The 18,370-nt window shown below is 43.2% G+C and overlaps 1 protein-coding gene across 1 annotated transcript; it reads left to right on the forward strand.

Moving 5' to 3' along the window:
* Positions 1–2,425: 2,425 nt before the first annotated feature.
* LOC311115575 (uncharacterized protein) lies at positions 2,426–5,748 on the forward strand. The gene is made up of 7 exons (XM_084190734.1): positions 2,426–2,610; positions 3,267–3,461; positions 3,772–3,858; positions 4,537–4,790; positions 4,871–4,996; positions 5,226–5,366; positions 5,532–5,748. The coding sequence occupies exons 1-7, from the start codon at positions 2,607–2,609 to the stop codon at positions 5,703–5,705; spliced, it is 981 nt and encodes a 326-aa protein (XP_084046860.1). The 5' UTR covers positions 2,426–2,606; the 3' UTR covers positions 5,706–5,748.
* The last annotated feature ends 12,622 nt before the right edge of the window (positions 5,749–18,370 follow it).

Below are 18,370 nucleotides of genomic sequence, written 5' to 3' on the forward strand. Positions count from 1 at the left end.
AGATACTGTATATATGTGTATATGTTTGGGAGGGAACAGCTATGTGTTTGATATTTTCTAAGAAGTGATATGTGTCCCTAAAATAACTGGGGTGCTTAGTGGAGAGGGGGTTGATATAATTAAGATGTTGTAGGACTCACTGTTGCAGTCAGAAACCATTTCTCTTCCGGGGGGAACCTCAACGGGTACTATCCAGGTGTCTGGTTCTTTGTGTATACACCCACTCAATTGGTTGGCACTTAAAATAGCCTTTGGGGGTTGAGTAGTCAAGTTGAAGCCGCAGTAGCGAATTTACTTGGCTTTGACGGCATTCTCGGTCTTCTTGGGGAGTAGCACCGCCCGGATGTTGGGTCCTCGTCGTTACGGAAGGCCAGCTGCAGGTGACAGGGGATGATGTGAGTTTTGGTGTTAGCTTCACACGCTAACGGCGAAGCTAACGGCGGAGCTAACAGCTAATACCGGAGCAAACAGCGAATCAAACGGGCCTGGAGGCCATTTGTGGTCGAGGCGAGAAGGGATACAGCTACGTCCGTGTTTGGTTGTATTTGGAAGGGACTAGTTCGCTTCATGTGGACTCTTCATTTGGACTGGACTGACTGACTCGACATGTAGGCGGGGTTCGGGAGCTTCAGAGCTAAGGGCAGGGCTACAGATTAGGTGTCCCTAAAGAACCGCTTGTCTAACAGTAGTTCCGCATTACATTAATTAATTTGCACTCAAGATTGATTAATTTTTATACTGTGTATTCTCCGTGTAAATTCATTTACCGTACCGAGACGCCCGTACCATTTCGGTTCAATACAAATACATGTACTGTTCCATATGGAGGACTAAAAGTGCCACAATTAAATAAATAAATACACCATTAAATAATTACTTAAATGTGTCATTAATTAATTAAATGTGTCATTAATTAATTAAAATTAGAATTAAATACATAAATGTGTAATTAAATGTATCATTAATTAATTCAAATACCGATTCATTTTATGTAAAATACATATATAATTATTTCACTATTTACATTTACATTTCATGGTCCTGCGTTGGAGTGATTCATGAATTACTTAAAACTGTCAAACTGACCCATCAAAAGTTGGTAGGCGGAACCTAACGCCTGATTGGTTACCCTCTGCATCAAGCCAAAACTAATCAATTCCGGATAATGGATTGATGCAGAGCTACTGAACACATTCCAATACACTGGGTGGCGCTATTCACCTCTACGTTGGTTTAGTTACACGGTTAAACAGTACTTTCATTGCAACGGCTAAAAATCAAGAGAAGACTCGGTCCTGCTAGCCCCAATGTTGAGACGCTGTGTGAGGTGCAGGACAAAATGTCTAAAAGTTGCCCGGAGCTGCTGAGAGAAGCAGCGAATTTGATTGAGGAAGCTCTGAGCAGAAGTCCAACGGCTCCCGCGGCACCGGTGACTCCGGCAGCTCAGTCACAGCAGATACCGGCCGCTCAATCACGTACACCTGTCCAAGGTAAGCTAAGTAATTTCATGTTAGCCAGGTGTGCTACTATTTAATGATTCGGGACACACGTGTAGGTTAAATTAGATCGACTCGAACATGTATTTGCATGCGGTATTATGATGCTTCGTGCGTGACACGTTTATTGTTAATGGGGGGGGAAGCATAAACCTAGCTAGTTCGCTAATCGGCTAAATGGTGTTAGCTGGCTTGAGCATCCCAAGATAGAAGTAGAGGCTGTTTTAGCTGACTGGTGACCATTGAGCTGTTACGTTTTTCTGTGTTGCAGCGGAGGTAGCAAGGCTCTTTGCGCCATATAACATTGGAGCCAGAAGGAATATGACGAGACGACCAGCACAAGTCCAAGTTAGCCGAAGAAGCTACACACACACTGTCTGTTGTTTGGCTGACCACAATGCGGATAAAATTCCAAGCATACTGTTTAAAGCTGAACTTCTTACTTCAGGACTTGGAGAGCAAAAAGTAACATTTTCAGGTCAGTGCGAAACTAGGCATTTACCAAAAGTAAAAAAAGTTTGTACTGTCTGTGGCTTGTTGAAATTATTTGCATTTCTTTTTATAGTGACTCAAACTTAATTGGTGTTCATAGTGTCAATAATAGTTATCACAGGCTTATTTGCTTAATTTAAGGTGAGGTGAGTTATGATTTTGTTTTGTTTTTTTCTCCAGGGAATGACCACGATCCCATGGTTATAACAAATAAACTGATGGAAGTGTTTCCGAAGCTCCAACAAGGGGGAGGCTTTGAATTTCTAAAACTTGTAGGATCTACTCGCAGTCTAAATCTTGCGTTGCTTCAGTGTCCCAGCACTGGATACACCCTTGCCTATCTGAAAGATCCATCGACGATGATTGGACAGGCTACAATCTACATACGTCCACTTCAACAGGATCTACCCTTAGATTGTGTACATACATTTACAGAGACTTAGTTTAATACATAATCAAAACAAAGATTACTGGTGACTTTTAATCATTAATTAAAAGCCATTTGTTGTTGTTGTTGTTAGGAGAGCTCACGTCCTGCCTCTGGTCCAGTCATCCCCTGCATCACTTGTCAGAAGGAAGTTCCCTTTTCAGAGATGAAGCTGCACAGATTGAGCTGCAATGGGTATGTACTTCTTAAAGCAATGCAAGGGTAGCATAATTTATTTTCTTTGGGAATATGTCTCTCTTATTGTTGTGCACACAAATAAGCGAGTATGACCATCATTTCAATTGTGTTAACTTCAAGGACACCCATGCAGGAATCAGAAAGAGAACAAGAGGGAGGCCAAAGTGAAGAAAATGATAGTGAGACAGCCCTAGTCAGTGACAGTGTTCCAGTGAGGCCTGAAACATCAGCTGAGAGTGCAGTAGTACCGGCAGTGATTGTCAACGAGGAGTTGGATCGCAAAGAAACAGACAGTGGTTTGTGTCATCACAATAGTGTTGCTATAAGATTGTGTGTAACTGAAAAGTTAATAGAAAGATAACACCTGTAGGATATTATTAGATAAGATAATACAGTTACAGACAATTAATAACATGCAACTGGGTTTTTCTATTTTTCTAATATTTAGTTGTAGTTGTTTAGTAGTGCTGTTTTTATGTCAACTCAGCGTTGTGACAGGTTCTGAAGATGTTGGGTCTCACGTTTTGTCAGTGAAATGAACAGAATTTTCCTCCTGTTCTGTAGAGTGAGAGGATATCTGTATATGCAGGTAACATGCCAACTCACAATATGTCTCTCTGTAATAGATAACTTTATTGTTGTTGTTTGTTTAGAATGGAAGCTTATTAAAGAACCCACTCAAGCTGCCAAAGTTTTCAAAGAGAATCTGCTAAGGGAACATGCAACTGGGAAACCACTTAGAATGAAGATGGATGTAAGGGACTCTGAAGAGGACAGGGAACGGGAGCTTCTCTTATTCTATAAACAGCAGCAAGAATGGGCATGTCCACTTCATTGTACTCTGGTTGGTAAGTAATATAACATTTATAATATAAATACATCAGTACAGTTTATACCACTCAAGTAGCTTATATGTAATTGTTAAATGGTAGAATGGAATGCACAAAATTATATAATTGATAAAAATGTTATATGTATGTATGTGAATATTGTGCACAATATACTCTTGTTATCTGGAATAATCAATATTAAGGATGCTATTCTAGAATTACAGCCAATAGAAGTTTTTCTCCCTTTCTTGTTAAATGTTACCAAATCCAGTTACCTGTATTAGGCCGCCACTTTTTTTCCAGTGTTATTATCAGTATTTTATTTCAGGTGATGTTGCTATCGGAGAGGGAGTGATGCGGTACTTTATGACAACAATCATATCCAAACTCCAGTTTGGATTCAGTCTAGATCTTGGTAAGTATCTTACTAATTTTTTGAAGGTTAATCCATCTATAAATTGCAGAAATGTCTGTCTGTAGCGCATGTCTCTCAGTTAGTCCGATGGATTTCAAACTTGACAGGTGTCTTGCTCTGGTCACGAGTAAGTGCAGTGCCAAGTTTGACGACGTTTGGATAAACGCAAAAGATAGCGTTACATATATAGGTAAAAGAAGCACACATTGGCTTTTGCCGCTCTTGCTGCTTGCCATTCTCACACTGCATGCAACGCTGACTGAGCACCTGTTTGTGTCGTGACTCACTCTACACCGCCTCTCTCTATGCGCGCGCACACACACACACGCGTACACGTACGTTCTGGTGGTTGATGAACGCGGATATGTGCTGTTTAGCGGAGGGCCGGTGGGCAATGTTTTGTGTCAGGTAAGTCTGTAGTAGGGTATACAGGGGAATTGAATTTGAAGTGGTTTGGGGTCCTTCTGTAAGTCATTTTGGAGTAGGCTACAATTTGGTTTAAGTGAATTCTACAAGCAGCAATACCACAGGCCAAGTAATCGCCACTAGTATGATGTAATATATCTATCTATCTATCTATCTATCTAACTATCTATCTATCTATCATACATTTTTATTTAATGTATTTAAGAGGTTAATTGTTGTGACTTTATTCCCTGCTCTCTTGGTACTTTACAGGAGGAATGGGCCGAACACTGCTATTTGAGGGTGAACCTGACCATCTTGTTCCAGCAGCATCAGAGGCACTTATTGAAAGCAACCTCTTCCGGGTTGCAGGAAGGATGTTGGGCCACACCTTTCTGCATGATGGTCCCCATGTCACAGGACTAAGTCCTGCTGTAATTCATGTACTGTTCAATGGGGACCCTGAAATGGCTACTGTTGTTACAGAAGACTGTCCTGATCTGCACATCAGGAGCATCATAGAACTGGTATGTAACCTAAAAGAAACTTTGCCATGTAAAAAATATTGCTTGGGCAGATATAATAACTTGTATGGTCTTAATTCTAGCTTGAACATGAAGATCTTACACCGGAACAGAAGGACACAGTTTCAGATCTTTCCATGTCTTGGGATCTTCCGGCAGTCACCAAAACAAATCGGAGATGGCTACATAACAAACTTCTACTCCATGCAGTGAGTTCCTGCTGGTTAAGTGACAGAATTCATCGCTGTACTTGTTGAAATTATAGAATGTGTTGTGAACCCTGGCTTGTTATGTTAACACAAGAGTTTAAGTACTAGAGTTTTAATGGATTTTTATAAAGCACTTTATTGTGTTTATTAACATTTTTCCTACTGTGCCAACTTTTGTCAAATTTGGGTTAAGGATTTGGGCTGTAATATGGGTCGGTCTGTCTCTTAGGTCGTTGGGAGGACCATGCGCCAAATTAAACAGTTGAGAAAGGGACTGAAAGATGTGATGGTATGGCCCCTGCTGACATCTAGGCCGGATGTTGTACCACTTCTTTTCCCCAAAATGGCTGAAATGCAGTTCACACCCCAGGTAAGTCAGTAATTTAGTTATATTTGTGACTTAACTTGATGAATTTACGTGTATTTTCAATGACTGAGATGGATATTTTTCCATTTTCTAAGAATTTGATCTGCATAGTCCTTCACCAAAATAAGTTCTCCCTTTTTTTAAATTACAATTTTTGTTTTCTTTAAGATGCTCCTAGAAAAAATCACATGGCCAGTTGAGGACAGTGATGATGAAGACTTTGACACCACCTGCCGCATCACTGGCTTTCTAAGGATGTTCATTGAAACAGGTATAAACCTTATTTTCTCTCTTTACAAATGCTTCTATGTCTCATGGATAGATATGATCAATTACAGTTGAACTAAATGTCTTTAATCCATTTTATGACTTTTAGCTTCATCAGGTACCCTGGCCCAGCCGCTGACATTCTGGGTTGGCTGGGAGATGCTTCCTCCTGAACTGAGAGTGATTTCTGGGGGAACCCTTCCTACGTCCTCCACATGCTTTGAAACCCTAAAGCTGCCAGCTCATTTCAAACTCTACATGGACTTTGAGAAAGCACTTGTCGCTGCCATAAAAAGTACTGGATTTGGGCTTGTTTAAGTTTTTTCAGACGTCAATTAGGGCTGGGCAATATTTTAATATTATATCTATCGTGATATAAGACTAGATATCGTCTTAAGGTGCTTTTCCATTACCAGTACCTACTTGACTCGCCTCGACTCGCTGTGCGTCCGTTTCCCATTGCAGATTTTAGGACGAGGCGAGTAGGTACCATGTAATGGAAAAGCACCATTAGATTTTGAAGAAGTGTAATATCGTTACATGGTAAGTTTAGTCTTTTCCTGGTTTCAAAGGCTGCATTACAGTAAAGTGATGTCATTTTCTGAACTTACCAGACTGTTCTAGCTGTTCTATTATTTGCCTTTTACCACTTAGTCATTATATCCACAATATGATAGTTATTTATCCGAAATCTAAATGTGGAAGATATTTTGTGAATGCACCAATTGTCAACCTTACAATATCGTTGCAATATCGACATCAAGGTGTTAGGTCAAAAATGTGATATTTGATTTTCTCCATATTGCCCAGCCCTAATGTCAATGCATACACAGTTCAGATGAATTGACACAAGTTCAGTGTCTTTGAAAACATTAACACACTGTGCAGTAGTTGACTTTTTTTTCTTCCATTTACTAAAATCAAACTGTTCTGCACCTTCAGTGCTAACAGTACAGCATTCATGTTAGTCATTCTGTGGACCATAATGAGACAGGAAGCTTCAAAGAAACAGCTTTTTTTCCTTTCTTTTAAAAGGAAAGTAAACTTTCAGTTTTTCCTTGCTTGTTCTAACACAACAAATAAAAACATGGGTTGGACATCAGTCTAAGATTCTTGATAACACTTCCACAGTCTCTACATATAGTCTAAGTGCATCAGTAACAGAAACTCCTGGAGCTGGCAAAATTGCAACCTCTTCATCTGAGAGCTCACGGGCCAGCTGAACCTCGGGGACTGACACAGTGCCTCGATGAAGGCAGTGAGGTCCGTTCCAATCGATCCCATATTCTTCAGGAACCTGAATGGATGACAAGCATAATCAGTCTTGTACTTAAAACTAGTTTGACATGTCCTTACACAAGATTGTTATTTTTGGTCACCAAGGCAGTGAGAAATGAAATGTTACTTATTCAGTTTTTTAAAATAATACAGCTTTGCATAGTATGCACTGTAGAAACTACAGCTCACAGGTTGATGTCTTTCCATAAGCGGGCTTCCTTCACCTTTCAAAGGGGCAGAGCTCCAAATAAAAAATACATTTAAATAATGCCCATATTATTATCTACTCACTTGGAACATGCACACCTCTTGCATTCAGGTGACCACGCATTAGCTTGTAGCCGGTGTTTGGATGACTTTGTGAATTTCACTTACAATACGGTCTAACTCCTCATCATTCACAGCTGAATAGAGATCTGTCTTTCTGTACAAACAAGAAAAACACAACATCAAGTAATGTTACCTTAAACGTCATATTCTTTCCGAGTGTATGAGAGCAGCAATTCATAAACAGAAAACTCATGAATTTAGTGTAAATACCTTAAACTGTATTGTTGCATGCGCCTCCTGATGGTCCTCTTTGACACACCGAACATCGCTGCAAATTTGAACTGCGGGAACTCCACAAAGAAGTTGATGCTCCAGAACTGCACTCGGTATGTCAAACGCCAAACGCCCCGGTCCCTGTGTGTGTTGGGCCTGAAGTGCCCTGGTACCAGAGAAGCGGTGGACAACTTCTTCTAGATTTGCAATCACTCTGTGGTCGATATCTTCGTCGGAAAGTGCGGAAATGACTCCAACAACTTCAATAAGTTCCTCTGCTTTACTAGCTACATGCTCTGGGTCAGCAGGTCCTGCTTCTACATCCTCTGCTAAGTTTAAAATGTCTCTAACCAACTCCCTGGAAAGTTCACGGAGATCCTCCATTGTCTCTATCCAGGTTGGCCTACTCTACTTCAGACCAAAGCAATGGATCAGACTAGATTCGCGTTAGCCCCGCCCACTGACTTTGATGGGTCAGTTTGACAGTTTTAAGTAATTCATGAATCACTGCAATGCAGGATCATGAAATGTAAATGTAAATAGTGAAATAATTATATATGTATTTTACATAAAATGAATCGGTATTTGAATTAATTAATGATACATTTAATTACACATTTATGTATTTAATTCTAATTTTAATTAATTAATGACACATTTAATTAATTAATGACACATTTAAGTAATTATTTAATGGTGTATTTATTTATTTAATTGTGGCACTTTTAGTCCTCCATAGTTCCACCCCTACATCCAACTGTAATCAAAATTGCCACAGCCATAGTTTCAGTAAATGTGATTAGTATATGTTCTCCCTTTCATTTTTTAAAGGATGTTATGGATGAGCCAGACCTGTGGGATGCATCAGTGGTCCTCCTTACAACAGTCAGTGATGATGCCACAAGCCCAGTTCACTACCACCCAGTGAGAGTCTCTGTCGTCCTAGAGGGTGATGTGGTTGTCAATCTCCCCAGGCTTGCTGATGCCTTCCTGGTAATGTTCGGCCTGATTTATGCACTACATCTCAGCTATCCCAAGGGACTGACAAACACTTTTGAGTTCACACAGAAAATCTTACTTGGTCTTGATGACTCTAAACTGTCACCCAAGCTGCAGAATCTTAAAAATGAGCTGATGTTGTATGTGTAACTGAAGATCCAAAAAGGAGTGGTGGATTCTGATGGCTCACTCTGTTAGAGCATAGTCCATAATGAGAATATGTCATGTCAGGTCCATGTTGAATACTGTTCAACTGTTTATGTTAAAGTTGCTGCTCTACTCAACGGGTTTTCAGCCAAATGGCACAAAGTACACAGTGTCTTTGTACGTTTTAATGTACATTTAATTGTTGTTAAACTGAAATTCAGGGTTGAATTAAGTGTTTATATATGGAGGATATTTTTATTCAGAATTCAAATTGAAAGGCCAAAGGGAAAACGAAGCGAGATCAAATTAAAAATATTATTATTTTACTACACTACTAGGAAAAATCATGCCATAATTAAATTTAAAAAGTCAAATTTAAAATGCAAAGCTTCAACTGTCAGCTGGAAGTCGTTTCAGACCCTCCCACCAGCAGTTGGGCCATGCCTCCTCATTTAAATTGACACCTGTCACTTCTAAATGAAAAGCTTAAATCAAAATGTAAAAGGTGAATCTGAAAATGTCAATGTCAAATGTAAAACGTAAAATTCAAAAGATAAAATGTCGAATTGAAAATTATAAAGGGGAAAGGCTAAAATAAAACAATTATATTTTAGATTTTAATTGAAGTATTTCCATTTTAAGCTTTTACATCATACATTTAATTATGGCATGATTTTTCCTAGTAGCGTAGTAAAATAATACTATTAATTTGATCTTGCTTCTTTTTCTCTTTGGACTTTCAATTTGAATTATGAATAAATATATCCTCCATATTTATACACTATTGCATTTTGTTTTTAAAAGGTGTACTATATAGCTTTGGGAAGTACATTTTTATCAGAAAGGAAAGCTCTTCATTGATACATTTTCATAAATAAATAAACTGTCCTCACTTTAAAGTAGCCACCTTTCTAGTTGGAAACAGTGTTATAGGGACTTTATTTTCTTCTGAGGATGGGATGTTTATTCAGTTATGGAAATGGTTAAATACTTTTTATTGTCTTATTAATATTGTTAATTTTGCTTTTCGAGTTTGAATTAATTTTCTAAAACTATACAGTGCACCCTGAAGTTGCTAGATTTGAACCAGATAGCCAAAGGAAGGCTAAACACTGCCTTTGTACATGTTAATGTACCGTTTTGAAATTTTAGCAGTTTTAGTTGTGAAGAATTTACAAGCAATTTGTTTATACATTGCTGCACTGCAAGTTTACAACCAGATGGCCAAAAGCGTGGCTTTGTAATTGTTTATTTAAATCTCTTTTTAATTCTTAATTATTTGTATTACTATTATTGTTATATTACTATTATTATTAAATAGATTGTTTCATTTTGTGCTAAAAGGCACAGGTGTGGGCAAATAATCTTTCTAAACAAATGTTTGGTCACCACCCAAGACTTGCTGATGCCCTCCTGGTAATGTTGTATTAACAGTTTATAAGCTATTTGTGATATAATGATATTTTCTTAATGTAATTTTAGCTTTTCTGAGTTTGAATATGTTCTACTATTACATAGTTCATATTAAAGTATAAACAAAATGCCCAGAAGTAGACTTGTTAATTGTTATTTTTTATTAATGTTTTTTTATTTCATATTTTTTTTGCTAAAAGACTGGGCAAGAAAAGTTTATACTAAACATCTGAATAGATGATGTTTTTTTGTTTGACCTTTAAGTCAAGAGTACTTATTATTTTTAAGGCAATCAGTTGCCACAAATATTTTAAGTTTGGTGGTAAATGATTTTGAGTTGTAACAAGTCTATGGTTTTGAGTTATGGGTAATCAGAATATTGATTGAAAAAACGAATAAATGTTAAGTTAACTCAGGATATTTATGTTTCATTTTCATGCTTGAAATTATTAAGTTCTCTTGAGATATTGCAATGAGAAAGATGAATAAATATTCTGAGTAGCATAAACTGAAAATGTTTGAGTTGGCTTAATCAGTACATTTAATTATAATTAAAAATTACATTTAACATGAACTCCAAATATATAAGCAATGATATACTCAAATGTTTGAGTTTATGAACTCAAAAAAACAGTGGCAACGGATTGCCTCACTTTCTTAAAGTTCTGCTTACTTATTCGGGTTTACAGTGATATGTCTGTGCTATGTGCAGGCAGCTAGTATAATTATTGTTTGTGAAGTAAGTATGGTGATTATTATTAAGGTTCTGGTCGTCTGAGATACCAACAAGTAGGCTATACAATATCAAGACATATGTATTTTTCTATTAGTGTATTTGAGTTTGTTCTGTCGTTTCTGGATGATTAAATTGAAATTGCATCCAACTTTATATGGCTTGTTTTAGATATAGTGATATTTGAGAATTGATTTCATTTCAAATAACTGAAAGTGAGAGGTTGTAATCTGAATAAAGGGGGGAAATGCCATTTATTGAACGTGGTGAGACAGTCTTACACATTTCTAGAGAACCAGTTCGGATTTAAGTATAACTTTTGTATGACTGAAGCTTTTAGTGGTAGGTCCAAGCTTAAAATATTTAATCAATTCTGTCCTCTCTATTGATATTCATTTTATAAATAGGCCCGTTTAATTTTGTCTGGCTTGCTGTTCCAAATCAAATGGAATATTTATTTTTCATATCAATTAAAAAACTGTTCGCTAGGTGTAGGCAAGACCGTAAACTGGGATAATACTATAGAGTTAATCAGTGTAATGTGAGGCTTCTTGTTTGCACGGGCAATGTCTCCGGCCAACTCCAGGATCTCAGCAGTCAGGCACTCGAGCACGGCAGCCAGGTAGACTGGTGCGACAGCGCCCACACGCTCGGCATAGTTGCCTTTGCGCATCAGCCTGGGCATCTCGTAATCCATCTTGATTTAAATGTTCATGTAAAATGTGTTCCCAACATTGAAAGAATGTCTGTGTTTGTGTGTGATTTTTTTATTCCAGGAAGATGAAGGGGGTGATGTCCTGCAGGACCTAGCAAAACATGCAAGGAAAATCGTTGTGTACTAACCTGGGATTGTCAGGGCGTGTGGTAGGTGTAGTGTAGGAATCAAACGCAGGACGCAGACTGAATGTTCCAAAGGCTGTATTACTGGCCCAACACAGGCAACAGGACAACTAAGCCCGACAGCAAAACCACGCACGAAGGCGAAAGGTAAATGCGCACTAACAGGTGCGACAAAATGTAACGGTGCACACACAGGTGCAAATAAGCTCCAGCACAGTGGAGAAATACGCTCAACCGAGCAAAACACAACACTGACGGAAACAATCACACACAACACTAGACAAACACAACGAGAAACTTATAGGACACTAATTACGTCAAAACAGAAACAGGTGTGGAAACAAACAGACAAAAGCAAACGAACATGAAACATATAGCGGTGGCAGCTAGAATTCCGGAGACGACGAACGCCGAAGCCTGCCCGAACAAGGGAGAGAGGCAGCCTCGGCCGAAACCGTGACAGTACCCCCCCCTTGACGCGCGGCTCCAGACGTGCGCCGACTCCGGCCTCGGGGACGACCAGGAGGACGCGGAGCAGGGCACGTCGGATGCCTCCGATGGAACTCCGTCAGGAGCGACGGGTCCAACACGTCTCTCCTCGGCACCCAGCACCGCTCCTCCGGACCGTACCCCTCCCACTCCACTAGATACTGGAGACCCCCCATCCGACGTCTCGAATCCAAGATGGATCTCACGGAGTACGCCGGTGCCCCCTCAATGTCCAACGGGGGCGGAGGAGTCTCCAAGATCTCATCTTCTTGGAGTGGGCCCGCTACCACCGGCCTGAGAAGGGACACATGGAACGAGGGGTTAATACACTTATACTCCACAGGTAGCTGTAATCTATAACATACCTCGTTCAACCTTCTCAGGACTTTAAATGGCCCTACAAACCGCCGACCCAGTTTCCGACAGGGCAGGCGGAGGGGCAGGTTTCTGGTAGAGAGCCAGACTCGATCACCAGGTGCGTACACCGGTGCCTCACTGCGGTGGAGATCAGCGCTCGCCTTCTGACGTCGGAGGGCCCGCTGCAGGTGGACGTGTGCAGCGTTCCAAGTCTCCTCCGAGCGCCGCGCCCACTCATCCACCGCAGGAGCCTCGATCTGGCTCTGCTGCCAGGGTGCCAGAACCGGCTGGTAACCTAACACACATTGAAATGGAGTTAGGTTAGTGGAGGAATGGCGTAGGGAATTCTGGGCCATCTCGGCCCAGGGAACGTACCTTGACCACTCCTCCGGCCGGTCCTGGCAGTATGTTCTGAGAAACCTACCCACATCCTGGTTTACGCGTTCCACCTGCCCATTGCTCTCCGGGTGGTAACCCGAGGTGAGGCTCACCGAGACCCCCAACCGCTCCATAAACGCTCTCCAGACTCTGGAGGTGAATTGGGGACCCCGATCAGCCACAATGTCCTCGGGTACCCCGTAGTGCCGGAACACATGGGTAAACAGTGCCTCGGCAGTTTGCAGGGCCGTAGGAAGACCCGGCATGGGGAGCAAACGACAGGCCTTAGAGAACCGGTCCACAACGACCAGGATGGTAGTATTCCCTTGGGAGAGGGGAAGGTCTGTTATAAAGTCCACTGAGAGGTGGGACCATGGCCGTTGTGGAACGGGCAGGGGTAGCAACTTACCCCTAGGTAGATGTCTAGGCGCCTTACACTGGGCGCACACCGAGCAGGAGGAAACATAAACCCTCACATCCCTTGCCAACGTGGGCCACCAGTACTTGGCACTAAGACAGTGCACTGTCCGGCCGATACCCGGATGTCCAGAGGAGGGTGACGTGTGAGCCCAATAGATCAATCGATCCCGAACCTCGAGCGGAACGTACTTCCGACCCTCCGGGCACTGTGGTGGACTAGGGTCGGTGCGTAACGCCCGCTCGAGTTCAGCATCGACCTCCCACACTACCGGTGCCACCAGACACGACTCAGGCAGTATGGGAGTGGGCTCCACGGACCTCTCCTCCGCGTCATACCGCCGAGACAGCGCATCTGCCTTGCCATTCTGTGACCCAGGGATGTACGTGATCTTAAAAGTAAACCTGGTCAAGAACATACTCCATCTTGCCTGGCGAGGGTTCAGCCTCCTCGCCGCCCGGATGTACTCCAGGTTACGGTGGTCCGTCAAAATGAGGAAAGGGTGTTGAGCCCCCTCAAGCCAGTGCCTCCACACCTTTAGAGCCTGTACCACGGCTAACAGCTCCCTGTCCCCTACGTCATAGTTCCGCTCCGCCGGACTGAGCTTCTTAGAATAAAAAGCACAGGGGCGGAGTTTAGGTGGCGCGCCAGACCGTTGTGAAAGCACGGCTCCTAAACCGGCCTCCGACGCGTCCACCTCTACTTGGAACGGCAAAGAGGGATCCGGATGCGCCAGCACCGGGGCCGAGGTAAACAGGTCCTTCAGCCTCCCAAACGCCCTGTCCGCCTCGGCCGACCACTGCAGACGCACCGGACCCCCCTTCAACAGAGACGTGATGGGAGCTGCCACCTGTCCAAAACCCCGGATAAACCTCCTGTAGTAATTTGCAAACCCCAAAAACTGCTGCACCTCCTTCACAGTGGTTGGTGTTTGCCAATTACGCACGGCCGACACCCGGTCTACCTCCATCTTCACCCCTGACGCAGACAACTGATAACCCAAAAAGGAGACCGACTCCTGGAAAAACAGACACTTCTCTGCCTTCACATACAGGTCGTGCTCCACCAGCCTCCGCAACACCCTGCGCACCAGGGCCACATGCTCGACACGGGTAGGTGAGTACACGAGAATGTCATCAATGTACACCACCACCCCCTGCCCCTGCATGTCCCTGAAGATCTCATCCACAAATGATTGGAAAACTGACGGAGCGTTCATCAACCCATATGGCATGACCAGATACTCGTAATGGCCCGAGGTGGTACTAAAGGCTGTTTTCCATTCATCACCCTCCCTGATGCGCACCAAGTTGTACGCGCTCCTGAGATCTAATTTCGTGAAGAAACGCGCCCCATGCAACGACTCAGTCATGGTCGCAATCAGCGGGAGTGGATAACTATACTTCACCGTAATCTGATTGAGACCACGGTAATCGATGCACGGACGCAAACCACCATCCTTTTTCTTCACGAAAAAGAAACTCGAGGACGCGGGGGAAGTGGACGGCCGTATGTATCCTTGTCTCAGCGATTCGTCTATGTAAATCTCCATAGCTTTCTTCTCCTCCTGAGACAGAGGATACACATGGCTCCGTGGGAGCGCAGCTCCTGCCTGGAGGTTTATCGCACAATCCCCCTGCCTATGGGGTGGCAACCGCGTCGCCCTTGCCTTACTAAACGCAATAGCCAAATCCCCATACTCAGGTGGAACGTGCAATGCGGGCACCTGGTTTGGACTCTCCACCGAGGTAGCCCCTACGGAAACGCCCAAACATCTACCCACACACTGCGCAGACCACTCCATCAGAGCCCTCTCCTGCCACGAAATCGCTGGGTTATGGGTACTCAACCAGGGCATGCCCAGCACCACCGGATACGCAGGAGAGTCAATCAGGAACAGCTGAATCATCTCCTGATGATCCCCCTGCGCACACATCCTAAGTGGCGCCGTGACCTCCCTGATTAAGCCCGTACCCAACGGACGACTATCTAGGGCGTGAACGGGAAAAGGAACATCAACAGGAATGAGGGGAATCCCTAACGCTAAACAAAACTTTTTATCAATAAAATTCCCAGCCGCGCCTGAATCTACCAGCGCCTTATGCTGGGAATGAGGTGCTACCTGTGGAAAACGTACAGGCATACAAAAATGGGCAACAGTGAGCTCTGGGTGAGTGGGGCGCCTACTCACCTGGAGGGAATCCCCAGTGCGGGACCTGTCGTCATCTCCCCTAGGAGGCCATCCCCAGCACCTAGCCGCGGTGTGTCCTCCCCGACCACAGTTGGTGCAGTGGATGGACCCCCTAGCCTGCCGACTCCTCCTCTCTCTAGCGCCAGCGCCCCCGAGCTCCATAGGACACGGCTCGGAGGCGCTGGAGGGTGGAATGGACGGACCCTCCGCAGGACGTCCGCGGGTAGCCAGCAGGGTATCCAGCCTGATGGACATATCAACCAGCTGGTCGAAAGTGAGGCTGGTGTCCCTACAAGCCAGCTCCCGACGGACGTCCTCTCGTAGGCTACATCGGTATAGATCGATGAGGGCCCGATCATTCCACCCTGCATCTGCCGCTAGAGTACGGAATTCGAGCGCGAATTCCTGGGCACTTCTCCTCCCCTGCCGGAGGAAGACCAGACGCTCCCCCCGCCGCTTTCCCCTCCGGGGGATGGTCAAACACCGCCCTGAAGCGGCGGGAGAACTCGGTGTACGTAATCGTCGTGGCGTAGATCTTCCTCCACTCCGCGTTGGCCCACTCCAACGCTTTTCCGGCCAGGCAGGTGTTGGGTTTTATTTTTCTCATAATTGGATTTGTATGTGATGAATAGCTTGGAAGGAATGCATTGATGATTAAGCATGAAGGGTTTGTACTGGACTGATATAAATTGTTTCACCTAACAAGCTGTGATTAATGTGAGGAGCTGTTTTAGGGAGTAGGGGGAGATAAGAACTTGTGTCTCAAAGTACTAGACCTCACTGCCTCTTTGTATTCTGTGAAACTGTCCTTGAACCTGGCTACAGTGGATTTTGTGTATTCTCGGTGCTGACTCTGCAGGTTATTATCATAGCAACCATGCCTGGCAACAACTGGAGTGCCAAGGAGTTGAGACCAACCCCCGCGCCAACGGATTGGCTGAAATGGAGTCTGGACCACACTCAGTCCTTTGCTCTGGTTGGCCAACAGAAGAGGTGGAAACTTTCTGTCAGAGTATTTGAGAAAGAATCTGTAAACAATAATTTTAGTTCTCTGTCGGCCCTGCGTGGTTTGTCAGTGAGCCCGTATACGAACTTTCATACTTATCATACATACATTTTGCATATAATAAATTAAGCTTGGATTGAAGATCTCTTGATTCTTATTCCAATACCAGATTTGAATTACGCAATCATAACAATTGGTGACCCCGACGTGATCTGGTAGCGGAACTTCACTTCGCTGGAATTCACCCAGCCTATTGGACATCACTGTCATCGAACCGTGTTTCACAAATTGCCCGGGCTTCTATAAAGGTAAGCAAAACACCTATTGTAATATAACTGAAGTTTTGCACATTGGCTTTATCCAAATTAATTTTGTGAAACACCTGTTTGATGTAAGTGAACCCTATTCTACTTTAAATAACAATTACAGTATACTACTTCGATTTCATAATGTATTATGCAAATGTTTGATAATTGTGATGGTTAAACCCATGGGAAATAGAGGAGGCTGTGTGCCCAAATAGAGGAGGCTGTGTGCCCAAATAGAGGAGGCTGTGTGCCCAAATAGAGGAGGCTGTGTGCCCAAATAGAGGAGGCTGTGTGCCCAAATAGAGGAGGCTGTGTGCCCAAATAGAGGAGGCTGTGTGCCCAAATAGAGGAGGCTGTGTGCCCAAATAGAGGAGGCTGTGTGCCCAAATAGAGGAGGCTGTGTGCCCAAATAGAGGAGGCTGTGTGCCCAAATAGAGGAGGCTGTGTGCCCAAATAGAGGAGGCTGTGTGCCCAAATAGAGGAGGCTGTGTGCCCAAATAGAGGAGGCTGTGTGCCCAAATAGAGGAGGCTGTGTGCCCAAATAGAGGAGGCTGTGTGCCCAAACAGAGGAGGCTGTGTGCCCAAACAGAGGAGGCTGTGTGCCCAAACAGAGGAGGCTGTGTGCCCAAATAGATTGTGTGTCGATTGTAAGTGTGTCATTTATGACTGTGTGACATATTTGACTGTGTGATAGGACTATGACTGTGTATTGTGAGTGAGTGTGATAACTGTATACTACGTTTAACTGTGTAATAACTGTGTACCATTTTGGCTGAGAATAAAGTTTAAATTGTGCAAACGTTAACAAAAGACACCCATAGGAGGCACTTTAAAATAGTTTAGACAGTGCGAGCTATGACTGAGGCTCATAGGAGGTACTTTAAAAGTAAGACAGTGCGAGTGTTGTCGTATGCATGAGAGTGTGAATGACAAACCTGTATACTTTGTTAGAAAACTAATTAGAAGTTAAAACGTCTGTGGCTGTCCAAACTGTGTAATTTGGGGATAACTGTTGGGTTCGTGATTGTTTAAACCATATAACCCATCAATAACAATTGGGAACATAAAGCTAAAGTGATTAATTGTGTGACTGAACTGGTTTTGAATAGTTGTGTTGAAACAATTTGGTTTATTATTTGATTCAGTGTTTGATGTTTGACATAGCATAATACTGGTTCTAGGTGTTTGGGTTGAAGCTTTTTGGTTTATTATTTGATTTAACGTTTGATGTTTGACCGTGCAAAATACTGGTTAAACAATTAGACCTAAACAATTCGGTTTATAAACGTGCACCAACTTTAACTAATTAGGTGGGAATTATTTGATTTAAATAAATGGACTGGGGTACTTTGAGTAACGGCGGAATATTGGAGGCGCGCTGGGACGAGAAGCAGCTCCTCACAGCTCCTCAAAAAGGTAGAGTTGCGAGGGGAGGGGCTGGAGAGAGCGAAAGTGTGGCTTTTGGAGCCATGAAAAGACTGGGAGATGGCTGGGAACGCATGTGGGTTTCTGATGAGAGATGTTCTGAACTTGCTCACCCGAGCGTCGTGGGTGAGAAAGTAGAGAATGTTACATTTGCATTTGTGGTAATTTGGCTGACGCTCTAGTCTAGAGCGATTTATGGGAACAATTGGGGTTGA

Source organism: Coregonus lavaretus (assembly GCF_964263955.1).
Source record: "Coregonus lavaretus genome assembly, contig: HAP1_SCAFFOLD_294, whole genome shotgun sequence".
Lineage (NCBI taxonomy): Eukaryota > Metazoa > Chordata > Actinopteri > Salmoniformes > Salmonidae > Coregonus > Coregonus lavaretus.

What these genes read in the sequence shown, in the direction of transcription:
- LOC311115575 (XM_084190734.1), top strand. An exon ending in TCAGGAGCATCATAGAACTG is followed by an intron (nt 4,791 to 4,870) that starts GTATGTAACCTA and finishes TCTTAATTCTAG; the next exon opens with CTTGAACATGAAGATCTTAC. An exon ending in ACAAACTTCTACTCCATGCA is followed by an intron (nt 4,997 to 5,225) that starts GTGAGTTCCTGC and finishes TCTGTCTCTTAG; the next exon opens with GTCGTTGGGAGGACCATGCG.